At 42.9% G+C, this 27,655-nt stretch overlaps 1 protein-coding gene across 1 annotated transcript; it reads right to left on the bottom strand.

Moving 5' to 3' along the window:
- Positions 1 to 569: 569 nt before the first annotated feature.
- DYNC1LI2 (dynein cytoplasmic 1 light intermediate chain 2) lies at positions 570 to 27,015 on the bottom strand. Its single transcript, XM_058034291.1, has 13 exons — positions 26,889 to 27,015; positions 26,154 to 26,227; positions 25,633 to 25,749; positions 19,419 to 19,649; positions 13,220 to 13,386; positions 12,767 to 12,860; positions 12,028 to 12,163; positions 11,600 to 11,711; positions 10,865 to 10,924; positions 10,093 to 10,134; positions 9,561 to 9,678; positions 8,469 to 8,585; positions 570 to 3,559 (listed from the first exon to the last, which is right to left on the bottom strand). Exons 1-13 carry the CDS (start codon positions 26,981 to 26,983, stop codon positions 3,453 to 3,455), a joined length of 1,470 nt encoding a protein of 489 aa, XP_057890274.1. The 5' UTR covers positions 26,984 to 27,015; the 3' UTR covers positions 570 to 3,452.
- Positions 27,016 to 27,655: the final 640 nt, after the last annotated feature.

Here is a 27,655-nt window from a genome sequence, read left to right on the forward strand (position 1 = left end):
AAACATTCCTACTTAGAGCTTCAATCTGTGCAGGGGAACAGAGGCATCCAGTTGATATGAAATGAAACAAACGATGAAAACAAGCCGCAGATTCCTAATTAAATGCCCACTTCTTCTGTGCTTACTGGGAAGCTCTTCTTACAGCCAGCCAAGTGAGAACACTTGACTATTGGCAGAGAAGAGGGATTTTCAACACTCCAGCAATTCACTCCTTAACTTCCCATAGCCTGGATTTGCATTCTGCTAATTCAGGATCAGTGCTGTGCTTGGGAACACTATTCCACAAAATACATCTGAAGCTGCTGAAGCACACAGCTGTCTCCCCAGCCCAATGAAATACATTATTTTGGACGAAAGCAGTTGTGCTGTGAGCTGTCCCAAGCACAGCTCTGCTCCACTGGCACAGGACACAGCTCCCAGCTCCAGGGGACTGCACTGGCAGCTGTCACTAACCCAGGGACACAGCTCACAGCCAACCTGCTCCTCCTGCTCACAGAGCTCACCCACACCCTGCTCCCACACAAACAGTGCCAGGAGGGCATCTCCCAGACAAAAGCACAGCAGAAAGAAGTCTGGATTCATGTTTATTGAAGCCAGTAATTAAAGACGTCCTCATTTTGCCAGCACTAGAAAGCAAGGTTCCACATGACTGCATACTGCACCTGGTTAAAGCCATACAAGTGGACTAAGTTTTGTTTCATACATTTGCAGTCCTAATTGTAAGTTGGAAGAAAAACCAATAAACTTAGTATACAGGACAGTGAACTTTCATTTACAGCATGTATATTGTTAAGTTCACGATGTACAGAGCAGTCACTTTCAACGTAGTTAAATTAAATAAAATACGAAATTCTGTTCAGTTTAAACAGTTTGTTTTTTTTTTAATGCCAATAAAAAAAGTGCAAACTTAAAATCAAGCAGCATAACCACAGCATTTTTATGGAGGGCCAATCTTTAAAGTTTTCTATTTGCTTCAAGTTGAATGCTTTCATTTTTTGTTTTCTTAGTTTAAACATGAACAGTAGATGCAGTCACTATAATGCATATAAATATAGGCATATAATAGTTTAAACAGTCTACCATACAAGTGTATCTGCAAATAAAATGAAGTTTCACTTGAAAATGTAAAGGCTGTTTGCATTTGGCCTTTGGTTCCAATGCTTGAAGACACCAGAATAACAACTGTGCAGCTCACCAAAGCCAGCAGACTTTGGCACCCACAGGATGCTACATTACTTACACCTCTCTTCAGTAAACTAGGAGCATTCACTTGCAATTAGAAACTGGAAATCTGTCCCTGTTTTGTCTTTCTTCAAAGCTGGTAAGTTATGACACAGTAACAGTTTTGATCAGTTTTAGTATACTCAACATTTTTATACATATGGAAAATACTTCCCATTGTAAGTTTTAGCCATATTGCTAGAAAAGTGCTTATCAGGTTAGATGACAAAAAAAGGCAGCTTCAGACTGAGGTTTTCAAACCATGCCATTACAATCACACACTTTAGTTTTCCTGTCCAATTTTTGATGGTTTAGTCTCCAATCTCACTTCTCAGTGTCAGAAGGACAGTGTGTAATTACCTCTGGTGTGGTAACTTGCAACTGGCACCCATTACACCAGAAAGTGCATCCACGTCACCATCAGCCAGCCACAGTCTTAGTCTAACTGTTATCTAGACAACTGTATAACTTCAGGTCATACCATTTCTTAAAAAAGTAAAAAAAAACAAAAAAAAACCAAACAAAAAATAGAGTATTTTCAACAAAAAAACTGGCACAAGTAACATACTCATGATAATGTTTGTCAAAGAGGCAAGTAAATACTCTTAGCTTTCTAGATGTCTAGACAGACTCACACGAACAGCTTCTTGCTGTAACATAGGAGTTGAGGTTAACACCCAGCACTGTGTTAGTGGTCAGTCTAATTCTGTATCTTAAAGTAACAATATATATTAGGGAAGTTATATCCAGACATCAGATTTAGTACAACAAGTTCATATTAATAAAAAGTAAACTCTGTATAATTCAAATTGTGGTTTTTCCCTTCAGCATTAAGAGCACAGAATATGCTTGGTATTTTTAATTTCTGGTAGTGTGTCCATGTAAAACAAGCATACTGTGTATAAAATCAAAGTGCCATTTCAGTAACCACTGCAGCTGAGTTTGTTGGTACAGAATGAGGGTTTATGTGACCATGGACAGGGCTCCCTTAGAGCAACGGGGACAACCACAACCCATCTTTTCAAATGAAATGCTACATGAAAGAAAACACAAAACAACTTCTTCAGGATGTCCATCGTGTACACATTCATACTTTTTAGGTTACCTTCAGAATTGGAGTTGGCTGCACCTGCAGCAGATGTGGTTGGAACTAGGGCCTTGAAAGTTTTTTTTAAAAACCTCCATAGGTGTAAGGCAGGAATCCATTTTAGCTTGGTAGCTAATATTAAGTTACAAAAAAGTAAGAAAGAAAAATACTGAGAGTGTTCTGTAGCACATTTCATTATGGGAAAATGATCCGTCACCCACCATTCTTCATAGGCCAGCCTCTTGGCATAAAAAAGGCAGAAGCTATCAGAAAACAGGAGTTAAAATTAAATACAAATTGTCAAACTACTGTTTTTCAAATAAAACCAAACAGTGACTGTTTGTACTACAGTGCACAATAAGTTCAAGCACCTTCTAAAGACACATCACATACTGTGCCAGGCACTTGGAGCTAAACAAGTTTAGTTTCTCCCTTTGTCAGCTACACCAGAAAGGGCATCCACACTCTTAAGACTTCTTTAAAAACTAAAACAAGATTTATAACAAGAATAAATTCCCATGGTTCTTAGTGTTTGGCCTGGAATTCTCCAATGTAAAGTAGTCTTTTAAAAACAGTGACTATTTACCCCCTGTGAAACACAGGATTTGACAACATTGCTCCTCTCCAGTCAATCCAACATTCTGGTTTCTCGCTGTCCCAAATCCGTTTCCCCTTTTAGGGCTCCATTCCCCACCTTGGCTTCTTTCCCCCAGTTTATGCTGTTCCACCACCACCACTCCAAGAATATAAAATGCATTGCAAACATACAAATAGCCAATTCCAGAAACTCTGAAAGAGGGTTTCAGTTCTCTTCCTTGCCTCGTGTGCAGTCAGTAGTACTTTTAAGAGAATTCTCCATTTTGCTTCTCTGTGTTCTTCACAACAGGAAATGCAGCTGCACCTGCTTTACCTCCAAACCAAAAGAATTGCCCTATATAAACTCTAAATGGTTATCTTATACAGAGGGATTTTATATGCAAACTTCCTGAATGTGCACTTTTTACTGGGACAAGGCAATGATGTAGTAAGCTCATTTCCCCTGCCCCGAGAAAACTGATAGCATCTGCCATAGCAGAAAATTCCTGGTCTTATCAGATCACTATACATAGTTATTTGGTCATTTACATCTGCATTGTTCTGCCCATCAAGCCTCGTTCTCTGTTGGAGGAGAGTTTGTTGTTACCATGGGGTCAGGCTTGCGAGTGATCCTGTCCAGCTCCTCCTGAGCATTTGCCAAAACTGTCTTTTGTCCTGGAGAGAAAAAGAACACAAAGCAATTGAGTTTCAATGAAATGTTTTAACCAAGAAGCACAAGTGTTCAATAAATCACCTTTAGATGGCAATATATTATTCATTTCTCATTATTTTGCCACTTTCCCAAGGCCACAGAGCCTGGCACAATGCAGGGTATTTTTTGTGTAAAGACTGATACTCAGGTTTGATTCACTTTAAAGAGATGAAAAGCTGAACTACACAGCAGGAAAAAGCACAACACTACCAATGATATGTTTATAGCAACTAACATTTAAAAATAACTATATTGTTTCTTCCATAAAAATCAACCATACACAATTCTACTATTGGCATTGATAGCAAGGACTTTATTTAAACCCAACTTTTAATCACAAGGTATGTAGGACACTTGCTAAAAAAGAAATCCCATTTATTTGGTTGCACTTGTACCTACTGCATTTGAATATGAAATAAGTAACAGGAAGAACTCTGATATCTGCAGACAACAAAAGAGGGCAGGAATTGCATACTATGTAATATCTCCAAGCAGGCATTTCAAAGCACTTCTTCAATTGGAACCAGACACACTGAAGTATTTCATGGGAAGGCATATCTTACATTTCTATATTAGACTCAAAATTTTTTAACAATTCCCTAATTGAACCATCAGCTTACTTCAGTGTTCCTGAAAATTATAAACCCACAGACAAATTCATCACCAAAATTGGAACAATATATCCTAATGCATGGAGCATACAACCATTTAAGATTAAAAAGCTATATTTTTAGACAAAAAGTAGATTATATAACCATGTACAGCTCCCTAACATAGCCAAAGAATTTAACAAGCATCTGTTTTCCAGCTCAAATGTGTGTGAAATATTAGGTGGATTTTTTCCAGGGTACATGCTGAAAACATTAAGAAGGCAAGATTTGACTGGTAGAGATTCAAGTGTTTCTTTTCCAAAGTACAAAGACATAACCAAGTTAAAAGGTTACCTTTAATCACTAGAAAGGTTTCATAAGCCACAGTACTCTACACAGTATCTACTCAAAGTTGGAGTATTTGAGCAAAATTTAGGAGTTAGTACATTAATTAATGCACTGTAACAGAACTTAAAATACAAAACACTTCATGTGTAGACTAATGGCACCTGGGAATTTAAAAAGCCTAAACCCTAAAACAATAAAGCCACACAAAATCCTCACTTAAACAAGAGCAGATCTAAACAAAAGCCAGGACTTTGTTTTTTATGCTGGATGAACTGGCTCCTTAGGGCTCCAAAATAACCCCAAGCTGTGTCCTGCAAATACCTCATGTGGACAGGAACAACTCTCCCAATGCAGAGGAACATACTCCCCTTTCCTACCACAGGGAGCTCCTTCCAAAGGAGGAGAAATACAGGGAGCAGTTTTTAAGAAAATAGGAGTTTCCCCTCAACTATGAATGAGAGTGACACTTGCTTTCAGTTTCCCTATAAATTTCAAGGAGTGATGGCCTCATTCAGGGAGATGTGTTCTGGACAATTACATTCCCCCAGTTCTGTACAATTCTCCTTGCTAGAACAGAGTGAGAGCAGGGAACCTGAGTTCTTTATCCTCTCTACAGGAATAGAGAGGGAAGGCAGCCTTAGAATTTGCAAGAATCTTCTTGTGAATATAAATTAAATAACTGTGGGGCTACAGAAGTTCATATGTAGAAAAATAAACCACCACAGAAATAACCAACTGAAGTTTTTTGAAATATCACGGTCTAGGCATCAAAGAGTCCAGAAACAAAGGCAAACAAGAAGAATGGCACAGCAGGAAAAATGGACATGACACTGCCCAGAAGAGAGGTTTTTCTCAGGTAAGAACTGTCACAGTAGAAACCAATCCATCAATGAGACTGACCAGTATTGCTGAGACCCACATTGTCACTCATGCTGGGACAGAATCTCAACATTTCAACCCCAGGCTATTCCTAGCTGTGAGAGAAACAGATGGTCTCTTTAAAGCTAAATATTTTTGTCATCAACCTTCTGAAAACGTCAGGCTCTTTAAACAGTTTAGACATTTGAAATGCTTACAAAGATAATTTTAGCACATTTACTTGCACAGTGGATGCTGCTGGAAGTAATGCTTTCCCCAAGATGTTCTGATGTGCTGCTCACCTCTTCCACAAAGGAACAGGTCATCTCTTCTGCTCTCACCAGCACCAGGTACCTCACAAACCCAACAAGAGGGAGCATGAGGAGCCCTTCCCTTCTCAGCACAGTTTAATCTTACACTGGTTCACACCAAGTGTGAGCACAGCAGGTGACAGGAACAGGCACCTTCTCCTGGGAGTGAAAGCCAACTGCTCTGTTCCCAAAGCCAGGAAAGGAACAGGAGGAAAGGAAAAACTCAATGTAGCCAAGAAAAGCCAACCTTGAGATCATTCAGGAGAAGCACTTCCACCCAAGACAGAGAACTGCTGCAGCAGGCACTGCAGGGAGGGAGATCTGCAGAGCTCAGTACAATGTCCTGATCCTGATATCCTGACCATTGTGCTCAGGACAAGAATAAGCCAATGATGGGAACTAATGAAGAAACTAGTGAGGAAAACAGAGCTCACCTCTAGCAGGAGACCACAACTTGTCTAATTTAGTCTATCAAAATCAAAGTTAAGAAAAGATTTATGATTTCTCTGTCTACATGTTTCAGGACAGAAATTATCCATTCCAATTAGAAGTTAATGCTGGCATAAGGAAAAAAAGAAAAAAAAAAAGGCTTGTTATCTTTGAAAGTCCTGGAAGGCATTGAGTATTCTAGAAGACTCAGAGTACAGCCCATTACAGACTAGTTTAGCAGTTTTCCCAGAAAATGCAGTTATGTTTTAGGTGCTCAGAACAGCCTACAAGCCCAACAACCAACAGGGTCTGTCCTGACAGGTTCTGCCAAGCCACTCACATTTCTGTGAAAGGATAACAGGTCCTGTGCAGAAGGGAGAAGTGGTTGATATCACATCTCACATCACCTTCACAGAAATAAACTTTAAAAAAAAAGCCTTGACATTTCAGAGAAAATTAATGGATTTTAATTCATAAAATTACACATTAATTATCCATAGCACTGGCCAGTACTTTTATTCAGCAATCTACTGAGTCTGGTGTTGAAGAGAGCAGATATGTAGGAACGTGTGCCTGAAGAGACAACAATCGATTTGGAAAGATAGGATTGGGGAAAAAGTTATTTACATAAATTACCAAAGCAATGCATGATGACAGAATGGAAAGCAATGATTAAGCAAACACACAAGCTTTTGAGACACTGAATTTGATACAGACTAGAAACCCTCCTTCCAGGAGGCACAGAATGTATTAAACTGGCTGAATTGTTCTAGCAGCCCACACACAAGTGACAGGCAAAGGGGAGCAGCTTTCAAACCCAAACACTGCTGCAAACACAAAGAGGCTACACTGAGCTCCACTGCCACCCTAACAAGACCAAAAGTGCTGGGATTCACAAAGACTGGGCAAAGGAAAAAAGTAACTGAGAAATTAGTACTGGAATAGGCTTCCTGGAAAGGTGACATTACAGCTTTTATTTCTGAGTTTGATTTTTAATCACTAGCCAGGTACTCCCCAACTGACTTGGCTTCAGGTAGAAAGCAAGGATGAAATAACACCTAAAAATAATTCCAGTTCTATTTCTACCGAATTTATTTTGATTTTGTGAGTAAAACATGAGGCTGCATTTGATGAAGCAGGGGACATGTTTCAGTGTTTAACTGAAGAGGGCATTCTGGATTATGAAAGAATTAGTTCAGTGTTTTTATAACATGGAAACAATATTATTATGGAAATAATATATAATACAAATCCCTTTTGTTATCTTCATCATAATTAAATTTAATAAAGACAAAATTACAGGATTCATCATGCTGAAACAAAACCCATAAAAATCACACCTGACTTGCTCTAAGTCCAATCTTAGGCATTTTTGAACTTTTAGAACACGAAATGTCATATATAAATCTTCCCAGTTAAAAAGAAGTTTTAAAATACCCAAACTCCAACTGCCTTGGCTCTCTGACTGACAGAACCATCAGTGTGGCTGGGAGCAGATATGTCTCATTTCCAGTTCAGAAAGCCTTATCTTCCCCTCTCAGCTGTGGTTTGAGGAACTGTGGGTTTGGCATCACCATTAACACCCAAAGATTGCACAAGCTTGGGATCTATCCCAAGGAAGGAGTGTATCTATCAATAATTTAATAGTAAAAGAATTCTGGAAGGAAAGCTCCTGAACATTCAGTGTGATGGGAATGCCAGTATTGAACAGGAACAGTCAAAGAACCAAAGCAGTAAATTCCATCTGTCAGGTGGACAATGTATTTTGCACCACCGAGGTCTGGGTATGTACCAACCACTCTGACAGGTTTCTTTCATTTTCACTGAACTGCTGCATTATTTATCAGCAAGGCTCTCCCACAGTGCAGTCACAGCACACACATTTGTCAGTATTACCAGCTGTGCTGGATTGCAATAAAGTTCTAAATAATTAATGAGTGAACAACTTCAAGCTGTCACAAGCAGTGATTCATTCCACCTTGAACTCTGGGGAGATTTCAATAGTTTCACTGCTAACTCCAGCCCAAACCCAAAGAACTGCATCTCCTTTGCAACAGCAAAGCATCAAGAAAAGAAAGGAAGGAATTCTGAAGTTGAAAAATAAATCAGCACTCTCAGCATAGGATCAAGACTCAAATGTCACTGAAATCCCAGCAGTGCAACTTCACTAAAAATTAACAGAATTTAACAGAAGCCCTGGAGGTGTGATGCAGCAGTAGTTTAGTTCTTTTAAAAACATTTTGTACTGTCATCTGTCAAGGTCTGTCACTTTCCTGACCAGTGTCAGAGACACACCCAGGGACCAAGGAGCCAAATAAACTATTAAAAACAATTACCTGATTTCTTGGCTGTGCTTTGCACTCCTCCAGCACCAGGACTTCCAGGAGAGCCAGTCTTTTTGCTCAAGAGACTGTTAAAGAAACTAGCCAAGACACCTTCACTTGCAGCATTATCTAAAGACAAAAAACAAATATCAATTATACAGCACACTGAGAGGTGGTAAATTATAACCTATTTTCACAGAGATACAAATCTCTTGTCAATCAGGCAAATGAACCTCAGCTCTGAGAAAATCTGTCCTTTGTTCAGTTTGAATACCCCAGTCCTTTGCATACTTTAGTATAGGCAGAGATGGCTGAATGCACATTCCTGCTTTTCTGGAATGATGGGAGGTGTAATGAAATTTTAATCTAAATATTTGTACATTTTAAAGCTTTTAATAAATGTAAAAGCCAAGAGCAAGATTATTAAGTACAGACATTAAATTCAAAGACTAATAAGCCCATTAACAACTTGCACATATGTTCTAGTACAGCCTTTCATGCCACACTGCTTTCAACAAATCAAAACTTGGCAATTCAGCAATGAGACAGGATCCAGAAGGGCATTTCACCCCCTGGAAGTGAAGCATGGCCCTACAGTGCACAAGAAAAAACAACACTAGCCCTGCAGACCTTCTGAATGCCCAGAGGGTAAAGACGCCCCTCAATACCACGGAGCTGCATGTCAGGGAAAGATCTCATCTCCAAGTGACTCCCTCTGCTACAGCAGATGACATTGACAAATGACCCAGTGGAACAGGGTTTGCTGTGGATTCCAGAATAAGTGGTATGAAGTATAAAATTGTTCATAGTTTAGAGCAGTCTCCCCCCTAATAATCCACCTGATTTGTAATAAATGTATCAAGGCAATTTAAGGAAATTAGGATGCATTTGACCTCTGTCTGACTGCTTGGCACTAACAGAACTCTAGTCCAAGTCACACAAATGACCAGAAAAGAAAAAAACAATCCAAAGTTATGTCATAAATGCATTTCTGTTATTAAACTACCTATACAATTAGTGAATAAGTACCCAAATCTTTCTACAGAAGAGGATTCATGTTAAGGGAAGTAACACATGATAGAACAGTAAAATGCTCATTCATACTTTTAATATTTGGATCTGGTTTCTTAACTGATGTGATTGGTGAGGCACTGGGTACATTGGTGGGACCAGCTCTGCCTTGAGTCCTTGGGGATCCTGCAGGGCCTCTTGCAGGAGATTCCTTAAAAAGTCCAAATCACACACATCAGAAAAGAATTTCAAAGTATTAGTTACATTAAGCAAGCTTAACATCACAGACTTTTTCAGCCTTTCTACTGACACTGTAGTGATGCACACTGGAGAAAGAAAACAAACAAGCACCCAAGACATCAGTTATTTTGGGAAATGTGCCACTACTACAGGAAAGGCTGAATCATGGCAGGAAATGTTCAGTTCAATAATCCAATGTTTCCACAGTGAATTCATAAGCAACATTTTAAAATATTGCCTCATTATTTATTTCCTTTCTGCAGTTTGCAGAGATTATGTAGGTTACATTTAAATATAAAAAATGGATCTCTGCAGGTTAGAATCATTCCCTTTTTCCCTCCAAGGAAACAAAACACCTCCTACTCTTTTCCTTGGATCTACTTACTGATGCTCTTGTAGGCGTTGCTGGCTGTTTGGCAAGGAATGACTGCAAAAACAACACATTAGCACATTAAATAGATTTCAAAGAATACAGAGGAATAAAATACAGTGAAGCTGAGTAGCCATAAGTTTACTTGATCTTTTTCCTGATATTTATAGGATTCCTCTTTGATATTTCCATACTTCCCCACTCTGCCTCTAGAGGACTGACTGCAAGGAGTAAATAAGCTTTGGGCCTTTGTTTCACACAGTCAGCCAGAACTCAAAGCCAAAATCACAGACATCCCAATCTGTAACCTCCAGGACATCTATAATCCTGGATAGGGACCTATTGCTATATTTTTTAAACTATATAGAGTAATAAAGAAAATAGCAAGTTACAGCATAGCCAAATTTGACACATGAAAGTCTTTCAAACCTCTGGCTGTAAGGAAACTGCAAAGCTCAGATGTCAGGTTTTAAAAGTATTTCTATTTCACAGATCAATACAACTGTGTGGTGAAACACAAAGTCTCTTCTTCCTCTTCTCCTTTGACATGTACATTCTTTCTGTTTTCAGCATATCTTCCCTTCAACTTGCCAAGTTAAGTGACCACATTTCCTACTTGCATTTGTTAGAATAAAGTCTTACTTCACAATTACATCTGAATTTGCAAAGCTGAGAAACAGCTACCTGGTGATTTAAATGAGAAATGAAAAACTAAAGGCAACAACAAGGGAGAAATTAAAGTGAAATCTTACATAGTAAGGACTTATTTTCATTCTTCCATTCTTACCTGCTGCTTCATAAGAAATACTTGCTCATCTTCTGCTGCCAGCTCTTTATCATGGACTAGCTGTTGAACAAAACATTTTGTTGTTATAAGTAAAAACTGAAATTACTGTAACTGGCTTTTATGCTTTGGTGATCAAAAGGGGGGAGAGGGAAGCAAATCTTTAAGACTGCTGTTCACTTTTTTTTTTAATTGTTCTTCCACATTTAAAATAATAGTACCATTAAAGAAGTTGCCATTAAAAAATACTGTAAAATAAAAAACATTGGAGTAGATGAACAGTGATGCCAGCACTGTCCTACAGAGATGAGCACTTGGTAAGTAGCCACATTCCTCTTTTTAAGTTTGGATATTGATCTCATCAGCATCTCTTCAGTGAGCTGACAGGATCTTGCTTTGCCTTTGCATGGCAACATCAAAGCCACGTGAGTACAAATGGAAATGTCCTACAAGAGAATTCTCCATTTTCTGGGTGTGTTTTTGCCCCATGCATGCAAAAATGGTAAATGTAAAAATAGCTATTCCTGGACTGCCTTTCATTCAATAAGGTGAATGGTTTCTGGGTTGCTTGCAGTATTTTAAATAACTAATAAATGAAAGCCTGACATTTCACATATTTAGATTTTAAAAAAAAGTTACATTTATATTTGGAGTTCTTCAATATTAATAGTCCTTAGCAGCCATTGGAGCAAACTCTACTTATTTGTTGGGATACAGAAAGAAAGAATCCCTTTTTACCTTTCTTACAGGAGGTTTTACAATGAAGTCCTCATATGCATCTTCTGGTTTTACTGTTGTGAAGTTTTCATGTAAAATGGCAATTTTCTTCTCATTGTCCCAACCAGCAGGTCTGTAAAGAGAATAAGAATTTACCTTTTCTGCAACTTCTACAGAGAACATTTATTTACTGCCCTCTACTTAAACAAGGCAATTTTCTTACAGATCAGCCCTATTACTCAGCTAAATTCCAAGGATACAAAACCAGGAATAGTATAGTCTGAGTCAATAATATGCATTAAGTCGCTGTTTAAATTTGGGATTCCACAAGACTTGCATAGTAAGTTTTTGGACAACATACCATTTAATTTACTTTCATATCCATATTACATGCAGTGCAGTGCTAAATAAACCCCCCCTGGCACAATGCTGCTTGTCCAGTGACTCACATAAAAACTGCATCCTTCTCTACCACTAAGGCAGGCGTGGTAAACTGGAAACCGTAGGTTTTATGTACAATGTACTTATACAACAGGTCAAGGTTCTTCTCCTCCTTAACTGATGTATAAATCAAGGCAGCCCCATCTGGGCTTCTGGTTAAGGAAAATTAGGTAATATACAGTTTCTACATTACAAAAACAATTTCAAAACAGGAATGAATAGATTTATAGTTACTAACTAGGCAAAACTAGAGACATTTAGTATACAGGGGTGAAGGGGATATAACAGGGCAAGGCAGTGGCACTTTTCAGTGACATACACAGAAATTATCCATCCTCCCAGGCTTACATGGAAACTGTGTCCTACTTCACTTGGAACAAGTCAAAAGCTTAATACACACATGAGATCTCAGGCTTACATGGAAATTGCAATTTCTGAGGGGAAAACCAAGGAAAAGCACTTCACAAAATGTAAGGCAAACCCTTTGTAAAAGAACAAAAGGTCCAAGTCCCATGCACAACTTAAAAACTATAAAGTATTTTATACATGTGTCAACATTTTCAAAAAAACAAACTATATACATTACCTAAGGTTAGGTATGTGTAGCATATACCCTAACCAATAACTAAATACCAGTAGCAATCTTGCAGAGCAATTTCTCGGACGAATGTTATGTGCAATTGAACATGAAAACATCTCTTGTTGCCTGCAGATTAGAGGCAATCTCCTCAGCACAGAAAAGGATACACTGTAAGCAGAATCTGCGGATGTGTGACTGAATGAAGTCAAAGTGTTCTTCCCTGTAGTCGTGCTCCTTCTCCAGGACACTCACTGCATCACACTGGGAGAGGCAGGAAAACAAAGCAGAAAAACTCAGGCATTTAACCCCAGCACACCTTCTTAATCTTACACACTCCCATCACATTTACTTTGAGTCTCTGGTTCTAAAATAGCACTGATAAATCAAACACTAAAGTAATTAACATATAATTGATCAAGTTATTACTATTTCATCCAAATAAAAATTGATGTCAATGGCAGAAGCTCACTTGTAGAACAAATCCTCCACTGTTAATCCAGAATTCAAGCTCACTTGTAGAACAAATCCCTCCACTGTTAATCCAGAATTCATTCTGCCTGTCTGCAGAAGGCCTGCCTTTCACAGAGAAGCAATGAAAGCCAAGAGAAGCAGAGCCTCACCTTAGTGCACACCACGAGCACGGGGATGCCCAGGTTGTGAGTCAGCACATTGTCTCCGAGGGGAAGGGACACGTGTTCGTCCTCCTGGCCAGAGGAGGGGCCTCTCCTCTGTGGTGATCCTTGGTAACCTTCTTCAGGTTCTACATACTCCTGAAACTCCTTGATAACTATTAAAAGAGAGAGATTCTTAGGCTGCAACAAAGGAGCTAGCTCTTTTTAAACCATAATTAATCTACAACTAATTAGAAATCTCAAGGGTTTTTTATTTTAAATTTTTATACTACATGAGAACTGAATGCAAGTTAAGCCTCGTTGCCCTTTGCAACAGCACAATACTCCTCCACCAAAACTTACAGGAAGCTAAATCTGGAGTCATTATGAATAATGACAATTATTTGCAAAAACGCGTGTTCCTGAACATTTCATTATAGGGCAGTTGACAAGAGGAAACAAATGTGGTTTTATAGCAACACAGCCTATACCCTGCAATTTATACCTATTGTGGAAGAAAGCATGGTGAAAACATAAATGTACACAGAAAACACCAACCTGAAACAGCCACTTTTCCTTACGAACAATTACTTTAGTTCCTATTACTCTACATTTCTGTTGCAGGCATCCAGTGCTAGAAATATAAAACCTATCTGCATAAACACAGATAGGTTTTATATTTCAAGAGCATCTGCAGGCTACCTGAAGAGACTCAGCTGCATTCTGGAAAACTACAGTGGGGTCCAGAGGAAACTCGATGCTTTCTATGTGTTAGTATTTTAATTGTATTGCAACAGTATTTATGGCAATAGTATTAAGGTCATTTTGGAAATGCTCTTTGAACTCACACATGCCTTATCAAATATGGGCTGCAATCCACACTTTAATGTCTTTTATTGAAGACCAAAGCCACAGACCAGCTAAATCTGTGTCTTGGATGTGGCTGCTCCAGGCACTCACTGTCCCGAGGCCCTGGGCTCTCCTCCTCCTCACTCAGCCATAAGGAACCCCCAGGAAAGAGCCAAGCAAACTCCATGATCTACTCCCACAAGGGCTCCTCCATTTCAGAAACAGTGGGAGCAGAGTGACTGGAGGGGCAGTCAGGAAAACTCCTTAGAAAAGCCACCAGTGTCCAGCCCAGCCACACAGGGAGGCTGCTCAGAACACTCCCTGTACCAGGGAAGGAACTGCAATGAGCCTCTGGAGCTTTAGGAAGTGGCAAAACCTCAGGGAAGCTTCTTATACAAGCCTTGCAAAAAGAAGTCATGGTACCTTTCAAAACAGGAACCACTCCTGCAATGGCATGGGTGCATGGAAGGAAGAACAAATCAGAAAACTCTTCTGTTTAAAGCTGCACAATCTACAATGCTTAGCTGAAATATAAAATTGTGTGATTCTTGTGGAAGAGAAGTCCATTCCAGAGAAAAGCCTAAAAACCTCAAACTAAATACAGACCATAAAACTTCCAATCACCAATTCAATTTATGCCAGGGTGCAAGGAAATACAAACAAATGAAATGAAATGCAGTTCCTTTTAACATGGGGAGACAGTGCCTTCTTGTGGAGGAGAAACAGCAGTGCTCCAAAGGATGCTGTCTTCAGGACTGTTTCTTAGTCAGCTACAGCAAATCAAAATTCCATCATACATTCTGCACATTCCACATTCCACATGTTTATTATCTCACCAGAAGCATTTAACTAGCAAGGAAGTTTTCTGAAGTGCCACTTTCCTTTATTAGCTTTCCCATTACTATTTACTTTTGAGGCCAAGTGTATTAGAGCAGTTCAGAGGAGTCTCTCTGACTTAATCAAACAGAAAAGACTATTTGACAATATAGCTCTCAATTTACTACAGCATTATAATCAGACAGGATTCCTTTCCTGGGTTTTGTTCATATCAAAGCAAAATAATCTTTTCTTTACTGAGCATAAACCCCTTCATATTTGGGGAAAAAAGAACTCTCCCAAAAAGAGAAACAGTCAACAACACGAGAAAACACAAGATGCTCTAAGAATTTTAGAAATTTAAGTAATAGCAAATGCAACATGGAAATGTCAGAAGTCTGATGGTTTCATCCTCATGAATTTCTGCTGAATGGGAATGAAGAGCATAATCCCAGAGAGCCAGCAGGACCCAGCAGCAGCACCAAGGCCATGCCTCACACAGGGAGGGGAACACCCTTCCACACCCTTCCGTGGAGCTGAGCTCTGTGTGGATTCCCAGGGATGCAGCTGGCCTGGCATTAACCCCTGCCAGACGTGGAGCAATGGGACAACACTGGGGCCAACAACTGCTGGGTGAACAGAAGGCACCAGGCAGAGCAAGAAGCTCTGACTGCAGCAGCCTGAGCACACAGACACCCCTGAACTCAGGAACAAGTGGGAGCTCCTGACAGAATTAGGCTCCTCAACCCTGCTCCAGGCTTCCACTCAACCCCTGTTCCCTTCTGAATTTAGTCCTAAGAAATCCAAGTGAACCTGAACCCCAGGCACCGTCGGATGCCCCGATGAACAAACTGCACTGTCACAAAGTAACAAAGCAGCTCACTGCATTAAAACTTTCTTTGACACACAGCAATTTCATACTTTTTCTTACCTCCCACAGCTATGTCTCATTTGAGCTCTGTTATCAGGCTTTTAATGGATATAAAGTTGTGCATCCATACAGCTCATAACATCTTTTATTTTTCCTTTTTTTCCAATGAGCTATGAATATTAGCTCCTCCCCATAGTTCTAATTGAGGAATCATCTTCTATATGGTATGGAAAATAACTATTTTCTTTATTAAGAAATAGTGAAAATTACTTTAGTTTAAGGTTTTTCAACAGGAAACACCCTTAAGATGATGCACACAAAATAGGAAGCCAGAAAAACAACAGTTCCTCTGGAAATCTGTAAAATTCTGCCACCCATCACTAAGGTGGAGTACTCAGAATGGCCTATTATGTCAATAAAATTCTCACCAGGTGATGATGTGCCATTGAAATCCCACCTCCACTACAGAGTGCTCATTTATCTACCAAACTTGTGGCTCTGTAGAGTTTTGCATTGAACACAGCAAATGAAAGCAAGGTTCCAGCAAACTTTTGCTGCTGATTTTCACACAAGGCACTGAAGGTAACTCCACCAAAAACTGCTGCATCACCCAGGACATGCAATGACTAGAAGCACCACTGAGACAGCAATCCACAATTATTAGGTTTGCTTGTTCCAGCAACAGTAATCTGCTCAGGCTTGGAGTGCTCTTAAACTGCAATGTGGAAATGCAGGCAAACACTCCAACTTAATGGATAAATCCCAAAGGCCCTGAACAGCAAAATGAGAAAAAGGAAGAATGTTTTTCTGAGAAAATCATTCCATATTTACAGTCTTCAAAGTTTCACAATCACTTTTAGGTTTTTTTGTGCCCTATCTTTAATGATCATTAAAAATTTTAGTCTTGTGAAAAGAATTTCTCAACAAAAGATACCTGGATAAACTACATTTTAAAAATCTTTTAGCTTAAGAAATCTTTCAGCTCTATGTCAAATCAGAAAAGCAAAAAGGTAGACAATCTAAAACTAATTCAGCTTGAATGGGACAGTACACAATTTGCAAAAACATGTTATTTTGTTTCAATTCTTTAGCTTCAAACACCCCAGAGGTCACTGGTGTAATTGTAATTTGACCAGTCAACCTCCTTTCTGCAGTTCTTGATTGCTGACAGCCACCTTATCTGCTCTGCCATCTTAAAAAGGGAGGCAACATCCCTGAAATAATTACTCAAATATGTGTTATTCAAAGAATGAATTATCACAATTGAGCCTGAATTAAATGGACATAGCTGACATTATGTACCTGAGCCCACATTAGCCAAGCTATTAGCAAGGAACAGAAGGAGCTCAGTGATGGAGTGAGTGCAGGCAGGCAATGCCCTGGGTACATTCCCAAGAAGGCAGCCTTGGCCTCCATGTGTGTCCTGCTGCCCACTCTGGAAGCTCTTTAACTCCAAAGGGAAGTTTCTCAGCCAGCCAGGCAAGCCAAGAGTCAGGATCCCAACCAGCAAACACAGGAGCAAGGGCTGGTGCAGAAAGGGCTCCCAAACGCTGCCAGCAGAGACAAGCAGCCCAAAGCCCAACTGCACTGACAAGGGGGAGCTAACAAAGGCATCTCTGCAAACTCTGAGCACCTGAGCAATGCAGAAGGAACAACCTTGCAGCACTTCCAGCCAGCGGGGCAGGACTGGGCAGTGTTTCCCAGGGGTTCCTGGGGCTGAGTGTGACAGCCAGGGAAAGCACTGGGGACACTCAGCTGGGGATGGAGGAGCAGGAGGAAGGGAATACTCTGCTAGAGAAGTCAGGTGGTCTTATGCTGCAGGGGGGCTTTAATTTAGCACATCCCATCACTCTGCACTCCATTTCTATGTTTCAACTGCCCTCATGTGAACTTTATTATCCTGGTTTTCACATATTTGGGCTGTTGCAAGCCAGTGACTTCATTTTCTACGTGGCAGCCTACCCCAGGAGGCACAGGCAGCAGGATTTCAGCAAGGAGAGCTTTGCTGTGCAGCTTCAGGATGGGCAGCAGTGCCAAGGCAGTCACCAGGCACATGTGCAGTACCCTGACACAGTTACCATGGGCTAAGAGAATTACAGGTGGCCAAAGTTCTGAGCACAGAGCTGGCCCCAGGGACAGTCTGCAAGAAGCCAGAGATGTGTCCAGGTGACACAAGGGTCCAGCACAAGGCCTGAGAACAGGAGGTGGAAATTTGAAGACATCAAGGCCCTGTGTGGCACAGCTGAGCCAGGGGATGGCACTGGAGCCAGGCATGGGGGAACTCAGCCCCTCTCCCATCTCCTCTTCCCTTGGCTCCAGGAGAGCTCAGGACAAACCAGGAGTTTCTATGATACTTTATCCAAGATACCACTATTGGAAAGCCTTCTAAGTCCCTCAGACAGGGTCCTCAAGCTTTGCCATGGCTCCTTCACAGAGTGCACTCAAAGGGAAGGCTGAAAAGCTTCTCTTTCCAAAAGGAAATTTAAGTGCACAAACTCGCCCTTTATTTGGATTGCCATAACATTTGCAGTGTCTCACAAATGTGCAAATTGAGTTAGTGCTGGATTTTGATACTAGAACTACCTTTCCATTTCCCATTCCAAAAAATCTCTGACACACTTTTTTTTCCCCCTAAAAACTCTCATATTTTATTTTTGGTTTAAATGTAACCTGATGATCAAACTGGGGTGGTTTCAATCATTAAGTCTAAACTGCAGCTGGTATGCTGTAGGCACAAGGCTTCAGGGAACACAATATTTAACATTCAGAAAGGATTATCAGCTATACAAATACACCTGAGTGGTCACAGGTCAAACAGATCACACTGCTCCCTGTGGTAGCTCAGGAACCTGCCAGACCATATTTGCAAGGGTTCCACACTCCAGCAGAGAGAGCTACCAGGAGCAAAAGCAGCTAGCACAAAGGATCAGTCTGAATCCACTTCATCTAAAAGAACTGGAAGTTGCTAAGGTCTTTTCCACTAAAGACATTTATTTTGGAGTAATTCAATATGAAAACAGAAAAAAAAAATCTCAAGAAACATTCAATGCTACTTTAGGAAAGCACTGCAGGACTCAATACTGCAACAATGACTGCCTGCCAGTGCTAGATTCCATCCTGCCATGGATATGCCAGGAAAGAAGGTTAATTTATACAACATTCCTAAAGTCACAGGGTAGGAATGGCTGAAGTGAGACACAATTAGCTGCACCAGGTTCACAGAAACCAGAACCAGTTCTGAGCCACCAGAAAAGCAAGGGCAGAGAGACTTTCTGTAAGACAAGCACAGTATGGGAATGGGACCTGGCTGAGATATCACAGCAAAGCAGACAGCTCACTTCATCACTGAATTTTGTCACCATCTTTTAAAAACTGAATCTGGCATTTTATTGAGTTATTTTTTTAAATTGCCCTTTTTAAAAATCAAATTATCAAAATTTCATTATTGCCCACGATCTAGACCAATAATTCACCTGATGTTTTGTCAGCACAGCAAAACTGCAAGAGCTGTTTTAAAGCCTAACACAGTATATTTGAATTAGTGTTGCAATCACAACTTAGGAGTAATTTTTATCCAACCCATTCTCAAAACACTGGCCCAAAGAAATCCATCAAATGTTGTGAGAGCTAATTAAAAAACCAACAGCAATGCATGGATGCACAAAGACTTACACTTCTGCTCCATGTGCCTCATCTCTTCTGGAGGAATTTTCATCTTATCAATGTGTTCTTGCAAGACACTGGCCCATTTCTGTAAAGACTCCATAACAGTCCAAGGTCTAGACATATCTGCAACAAAGACCACGATGGTGTCTTGCAGGGATTCAGCAGAAACAGCAAACTTCAGCAGCCCTTTGTGGTACAAGTCTCCATCCAGGATCCAGACGTTGCAGCGAGTGTGATCTGAAAGGAAAAGGCACAGTTGGAAGGCAGCAGATGCCAGGGCTGGCTTTGCCAGCTGGGAATGACCAGGTGTGTGATCTGAAAGGAAAAGGCACAGTTGGAAGGCAGCAGATGCCAGGGCTGGCTTTGCCAGCTGGGAATGACCAGGTGTGTGATCTGAAAGGAAAAGGCACAGTTGGAAGGCAGCAGATGCCAGGGCTGGCTTTGCCAGCCTGGGGATGACCAGGTGGGAGCATCAGTGTTCAGCAGAAGGAGCAGACCCAGCTACCAGCACACTTTGCCTGCTTATTTATGACAGGTTGCTGTGTAAATGCCTATATTAGTCAAAAATGCTTTCATTTCTGGATTCAGAACATTTTCCTTAAAAAAAATAATTTCTGTGCTTGAGCTTTTATTCAGGACAGCTGTCAGGACAGTTTTTAATCGCTGCACAACATTCCTGCATTAGAAACAAGCCCAGTGAAGCCAGAAGCCAGGGGATGTGTGTGTAAGGCCCAGAGGGGTGGCCCTGCCCAGCCCAGCAGGGGATGAACACTGCCCTCAGTGTCTCCCACACACATAAGCTGGTTTCACACACTCAAGAAACTTCCCAGCAGAAATAAGCTGCAAACAAGATAGCAGCAATAAGCAGCTTAAGTTTCTAGCACAGGAGTGGGAGGAGCAAATAGAGGATGAACTCCCCACCTCCCCAACAAGGTTGTGCCACCTGCTCTTAACTCACACTGACTTCACACCAGCTCCTTCTGCAGGCTCCTGACCAAATGGGCACTGGGGAAATGACCTGGTATTGCAGCTTGTGTGTTTCTTGCACAAGTGTTTTTGATAGTGGCAGGATGCTTCTTTGGAATGCAAGGCAGAGTAGAGGGGGATCAGCTGGGTCAGACAGCTGGCATTTTACCCCAAAACTGAGCTCCTGGCAGGAGTATAAGAACTGAAAAAGAAGCTTCCTCCAGAAATGATCTATCAGGTAGCATGAACAACCAATTCTTCCAAATTAAAAAAAAATAGAAAAAAAAAAGAGAGAAGTAGAGAGGGAACATTATCCTCAGAACTTCCTGCTGAAGAGGAACAACTTCATTGTTTCTATCTTCTAGATTCTTCTTAGTACCCCCCCTAAGTATTCCCTATTTCACTACAGCTATCCAGAGGGATCAGTGAGTCTCTCCTGCACTACATACACAATATGTCACTTCTGAAACACAGAGATCTGCAAACCAGCCACTGCAGAACCCAGATTTTCAAAGCAGCTACTGAGCTCCATAATTACCCTGCCTCACTGTATTTCTGTGTCCTGAATCTTTCAGCTTCACAAAATAAATCCAGTTACTATGGCTATCAGAACTTTATTCTGGGAAGGAATCCACCCCTCTTGACTGCAGAACAAAACAAAAGCTTGGCTAAGAAATCTGGAGGAAGAAAAGATGACAGATATATACATCCTACCTGTTTAATCAGGCCTTGGACAAAATTACTGAGCAGCCCAGTTTCAGACACCTCATCAAGGTTCTGTATGTGGCTGCCTGTGTTTAGCATTTGTTGTAAGTTCTGTTGGGCTGTCCTAAGACATTCCACCATCAGCCATCACACAAACAGGCCAGCAGCCACACTGTGAACCTACAGCTCCTCTCACTGCCAGCTGCACCCCTCCATTCACTCCACAGTGGTCAGTGAGGGTAAGCCCTGTGGAGCTCAGAAATGCACAAATGAAATATCTGTGCAGGACTCTCTGCATCCCAGAAACATCCTGTGTACATCCCTAAAGCAGCAGCCTCCCAGTAAATAACAACCCCGTGAGTTTTCTATGAGCTAAGGGTTATTAATAGACAGGGACTGTGTGTATGTACAACTGTCTCCTTGGAGCATGAAGGGAAGTTTTGAAAACCTAATGCAAATCTATCCATACTTTATGCAAGTTTACAGCTTTCTGCAGTGCTGATGGATTCTCCTGTGGGGAATACTCTGCAGAAAAGACTTTAACACCTTGGCAAGTTAGAAAAATTAATAATATCCAAATTCATTGCTTCTAATTCTTGTTTTAAAGCCAATATCTAAGGTTAAAATTGTTTTGTTTGCTAAGCTCCTTTGTTCCCCTTAAGGATTTAATTTTTGCTTAACATGTGGAATGCAGACTGGAACTAGAATACAGGTGGAACTACCACTCACAGTCAGTCTGCTAGGAAGCCTTGCACTCACATCAAAATGTACTCTAGCAAAAAAAATGTAACATTGTATGTAAAGGAAAGGTTTTGCTCCTTTCCAACAGGACAGAGGAATGTCTTGTGATTCACATTTGCTGAAACATTAAACATAAACATACAGCACTGGGTGCTCATAATTTGGCAAGGACCTGGTGATAAATTCAGCTTTGTCAGCACCACATCAAGCTCGTACTTAGTCATGAATGTTAACTGTGCCCTTCTCACTGGCCATGACACAACATACAAAAACACAGCAAACAATTCCCAGGTCCTGTTGGAAAAGCAGGAGCAACTTATCACAGGTTATTACAAAAGCTGCTAAAATCACCTCTCTAAATCCTGTCAATATTCCATTGGCCCTTTAGTCCTGAAAAAGATTTTGCAGCTTTGATGAATTTTATTGCACATGGTTGATTCTGTGAACTGCAACTACATCTGCATCTACTCAAAAGATATCAGTGGCAATTACATATCCCTTGCTCAAGCTGTGAAGAGAAGCAAAAAAGGAGAAAACTTTCAAGAAAACTATTTTTAAAAAAAGACTATTTTTCTCATTAGAAACTAGTGCAGCAGCAAGACTTGGCTCAATCTGGAACAACCAGTTCAGCTGGAATATGCATATGATATGGCTGAAGCCAGTCCAAACCTGAGGCAAAACCCAAGACTGCTTTGTTTTGTTACAAGCAAGAATGCAACCCCAGAATGGCTCCTCTTCCCTGCACAGTGGGCACAGGTGCATCTGCAGCCTGGCAGGTGAGAAATGTCCCTGTGGTGCTCGTGGTGCTCCAGCTGACACAGAGCACAGAGCAGGCCATGCAGTCTGGCTCCCTGCTCTGCTCTACATCCCCACTGTAACTCTGCCCTGCAGGGGCCTCTGAAACTCTGGAAACAGATCCTTTAGGAAAACTGTGCACAGCTTCCCTTCTACCTCCTATGAATTCAGAGTCTCAGTCCTCAAAAGCAGACTAACCAGTAGAGACAAAAACCATCTGTTCATCATAAAGACAGGCAAAAAACTGAAATTTGCCACACTCCCTGAGAAATTCCACTAATGGAGGACTCTGGGGCCTGAGCTCCAGGATCAGTTAATGTTCACAGCTAAGGTTGCAGGCAGTGCTACAAATGCTTTCATCAGATGAACCACAGTGCCATGTATGCAGGAGCAGCCATATGCTCTAAGGATAATGCAGCTGGGGATTTAGGAGAATCCTCTCTCCCCCAGGATTGCTTCTCAGGCCTCTCCAAACCTCTTCCTGAGCAAATGCCTTGGCCTAGGCAGCATTTGGGATAGTGATAAAATATAACTTTAAAATAAAGAGGTATCTTTTTAGATACCTCTTTATTTTAAAGGAAAGAGACTTTTCAGAGAGAGATTCAGTAGCAGACTTGGAATCTCAGTATCCTGAGCCCTGTATCCTCAGTATTGTCAGTATCCTGGGAAGCAAAGCCCACACGTCACACTGAGCAGTGACACCTGGCACAGCTGGAGCAGCTGGACAGAGCACTGTGCCCATGTGCTGCCAAGAAACCAGCAGGGGACATGGAAATCCACCCAGTCCCTGGGCACCTCTGTGAGCCACAGGGGGCCTGCAAGGCAGAGATACTTCCTGCACTTTCCTACAAACCAAAAAGAACAATTTAATTGCTGAGCTGATCTTAAGGATGAAAGTAACAGTAAACTAAGATTGCATCCAGCAATCCAGAAATATTGTACTTTAGATGTAGGAGCAGCCAGGTTCAAACATCCCTTGACAAGGAATGGGGAGGGGAGACCACAGCATAGGAAACAACACAGATTTTCCCTAAGCTTTCCAAGGGGAAGTGGGAAGTAGATAATTAATGACTCAGCATTATGAGGAAAATAATTCTCCTGGACAGAGTAAATTTATCTGAAGTGAAGAAGAATAAGACTAAGAGAGGAAACAAATCTTCTATCACCTGGGAAAGAAGCTGAGATCATCTCACTCCACTGCAGAGTTTCAGTTACCAGTGTTGACCTGGAACCCCTGGAAATCCTTGTGATCTCATCTTGGCTAGGTTGGAGTCTAACAAAAAGCAGAGACCCTCAGAACCACCCATCTGCTCCTGAGCTCCTGAATGCATACTCTGAGGTTCCTTATGGCTCCCAGAATTGTGGGTCAATTATAAAGCCTTTGTTCCCCAACCTGGACATGAGCATACACTCATCTGAAGCACACAGAGAGTTTAAAAACCAAATCCAAACCTGTCCTAGAGAAGAAAGAGCGTTATCTCTGCCTGCTGGGAGGTCCTGACCCACTTTGCTATTTATTTTGCTTGTGGATGACACTAATGAGCCAGAAAGGAAAGAGGCATGTATTATTAGCTCCTAACACACCCATTAGAGGATGCATGCAGACCTGAATTGGCCAGCTGAGCCTGTAGTCAGTCAAAAAGATCTCTTTTTTCCCTGCTAGTGCTGCCTGAGCTCTTATGACAGGCCTCTCCTAATCACTTCAAATACTTATCACTTCCAGCCACTCAGGAATAGCCCCAAAATACTTCCAGTGTAGGAATACACTTGAGGTTTGATAGATAACACCAGGGAAAATAGCACAGCAAACATTTTTCTGCTTGTAACAGCATCTTCTTTGAAGCTGCAAGAGGCCTGATGACACAGGCTGTCTCAGCCCTCCTAATCATAGGGGCTTTTTCCACCCTGAAGTGTTTATGCAGAACTAAAGCAGATTTTGCATGGTGGAAAAGCACTTACAGCCAGAACCTGAAGAAGCACTTCAAATGACAGCCCAAAAGATTTTTAGGAACTGCAAGGAGGCCCCTGGAAGATATGGCAATGTACTCATCCTTTCATTGTGCCTACCAGCATCCAAAGGGAGCTTCCTGCCACGTGAGTGCAGGCCCCATCTCCATAACAACCAGTCACATATGGCACTTAATCACTCCTGCAAGCCTTCAGTGCATCTCCAGTTTCAAAATACCATTATAGGATCTTCCTACTTGTTCCCAGGAACGGGGATGAACCACCACCACTGCTTCCCTCTCCTGAGCTCTGAAGGAAGTCATGAATAGGGAGAATTACATTCCATTCCCCATTTTTAAAGACAATCCAACCCAAGGAGGCCTAGCAGCTTGCCCAAAACGAGATCAGGAGAAGCACATTTAGGAGCAAAGATAAAGAACTCACTCCCCATCTCCTCCTGTCCCCAGCCTTCTCAAAAACATGAGTAATCTGATCATGAGGCCTGCTTTTAAATGGTCCCTTGGCATAATCTCCCTCCATACAGCAGAGAGACAAGAGATCAGCAGCAGCAACAAAAAGACAAGGGGCAAAGAGCAAAGAGATCAGCTCCAGCTTGAGAAAAGTAAACGCTTATTCTGACTTTAAGCTCTGTTCTTCACTCAGCCAACTAGAGCAAAACATCTGTTAGCTAACCAAAATCCCACACACAGCCCCTGTGAGAAACACCCTGCGCCCAGAAATCCACGCTGAGCACGAAGTTCTCAGGGATGTATCTCTGCCTTTCTCCAGTCACACAGTAGCCACAGCAATGCCTCTGCAGCTGCTACAAAGTCACCACCAGCCACGGGATCCCCCCTAGGCCAGCAGGGATCCCCGGGGCTGCCCTGCCCCAGGCAGGGACTGTGAAACCTTTCCCTCCACACAAATGGACACAGCTGCAAAACTCCCAGCACCACCAGCTGAACCAGCCACCGGGGCGTAGCCCAGAACACACTCATCAAAGCACAATTATTAAAACAGCAGGGCAGCTACTTAATTAAAGAGATTGCATTTGAAACAAACTTACCATCTCTATCTTCGTCGTGAATGTTCAAATACAAGTATTCCAGTCCTCTTCCTTTCTTGCCATGCTCTGCTCCCTGTATTTTAGCCATGAGTGTGGTTTTGCCTGAACCATCATCACCTGCCAGTAAGTTTGTAGAGGAAAAAAAGACGCCTTCAGAATTACATTTGACTTCACAGAAAAGATTTTTTCACAACTTGCTTAATTAATGAGAAGCATCCTAGTACACTTCTGAATCACAGTTATTTGCTGTTCTCCTTCAAGTGTTTCAGCTAAATCCAGTGGCTTATACCAGAACAATAAGAATGAAGAACGATCTTATTCTCTATTATTACTTACAACAGGCTATAAAACTAACAGTGGAAATCAAAGAGAAAGCAGATCTATAAGCACAAGACAAGACCATAAATCAAATTACATAACCCAACTGTGACGACCCCATGTGCCAGTTTGCAACAATCGGTGTTTGAAAATACACTTTGTTCCTATAAATAAAAAAGCAACAAACCAACACCCAAACTTACCAAAAACAAGGATATTCTTGCCCGACGGCAATTTAGATCTGGAGCGTGTGGAGACTTCGCTGAGGATGGAGGACCTGGGGAAGCAGCAGCAGCAGAGCGGCGGCGTTAGCGCGGCCCGGAGCGGTGACAGCACCATGAGCTCAGCACATCCGCACCCTCCGCCGGCACATGCGGGCTGGGCACGGCGGGGCTGCCACAGCCACAGCCACAGCCACAGCCACAGCCACAGCCGCGCTCTGCAGCACCGCGAGTGTGCCACCTTCCACACAAGAGCCTTTATGATTTCTAAACCAGGGACAGGGACATTTAAAGTTCTCCTCCCTTGCAAGAGGCCGCAATACTGCAGAACATTACTTTGCAACTAACTCTCATCACAATCGATTGCTGTATTCGATATACGGCCTTCTGCCACGATAGGTATTTTTGAAAGCGTTCTTTAGAAATAAACACACGAGATCGCCTTTGCCGGAGCCGGCCCCGCGGCCGTCCCGCAGAGCCGCGGTCCCGGGCCCCGCTGCCCCGCTCTGCGTCACCCCCGTACTCCCGTCCCCTGGGCCCGCGGCGTTCCCGTCACGCACGCCCGGGCCCCCCGGCGCTATCCCCGGGCCCCGCCGCCGCCGCCGCCCGCGGGACCCAAGCGCGGCCCCGACCGGCCGAGAGCCCGCGCTCCGCTTCAGCCCGGCGGAGCCCGGGCTCACCCAGCCGTGCAGGCTCCGGGCGGCCGCGGGCGCTCACCAGAGGTTCTGCCCCTCGTCCTCCTCGCCGGGCAGCTCGGCCCCGCCGGGCCCGTCCGGCCCCAGCAGCTTCTTCTCCGCCAGCACCGGCGCCATCTTGGAGCCGCCACAAAGAGTGACTTCACCGGGCCGCGAGGACCCCGCCCCGCCCCGCCCGCCCGCGCGCGCCGCCGGCCCCCGCGCCCCGCGGCCGCCCCGCCAGCCCCGCGCGCGCCGCGCCCGCCCCGCGATCAGGCGGTGCCCGGGCAGCCCCGGCCGCGGCCCGCCCTGCGCGCGCCGTCCTGGGACCGCCAGCGCCCCCTGCTGCCCGCGGAGCGGCACCGCTCGGGAACCGCTCGGGAACGGCTCGGGAACGGCTCGGGAACGGCTCGGGAACCGCCTCCCGCACCCGGCACCGCTCGGGAACCGCTCCGGAACGGCTCGGGAACCGCCTCCCGCACCCGGCACCGCTCGGGAACGGCTCGGGAACCGCTCGGGAACCGCCCGGGAACCGCCTCCCGCACTCGGCACCGCTCGGGAACCGCTCCGGAACCGCCTCCCGCACCCGGCACCGCTCGGAAACTGCTCGGGAACCATTGGGGAACCTCCTCCCGCACCTGGCCCCGCTCCGCAACCTCCTCCCGCACCCAGTACCTGCTCAGGTACCTCCTCCCGCACCCGGCACCGCTCCGAAACCTTCTCCCGCACCCGGCACCGCTCGGAAACCGCTCGGGAACCATTCGGGAACCTCCTTCCGCACCTGGCACCGCTCCGCAAGCTCCTCCCGCA

The sequence above is a fragment of the Melospiza georgiana genome, chromosome 14, assembly GCF_028018845.1.
Source record: "Melospiza georgiana isolate bMelGeo1 chromosome 14, bMelGeo1.pri, whole genome shotgun sequence".
Lineage (NCBI taxonomy): Eukaryota > Metazoa > Chordata > Aves > Passeriformes > Passerellidae > Melospiza > Melospiza georgiana.

Coding starts and splice junctions, on each gene's coding strand:
- DYNC1LI2 (XM_058034291.1), bottom strand. CDS start 26,983: ATGGCGCCGGTGCTGGCGGAGAAGAAGCTGCTGGGGCCGGACGGGCCC. Junction 26,228..26,888: donor GACGAGGGGCAGAACCTCTG/GTGAGCGCCCGC, acceptor CTGCTTCCCCAG/GTCCTCCATCCTCAGCGAAG. Junction 10,135..10,864: donor TATTTCTTATGAAGCAGCAG/GTAAGAATGGAA, acceptor TTGTTTTTGCAG/TCATTCCTTGCCAAACAGCC.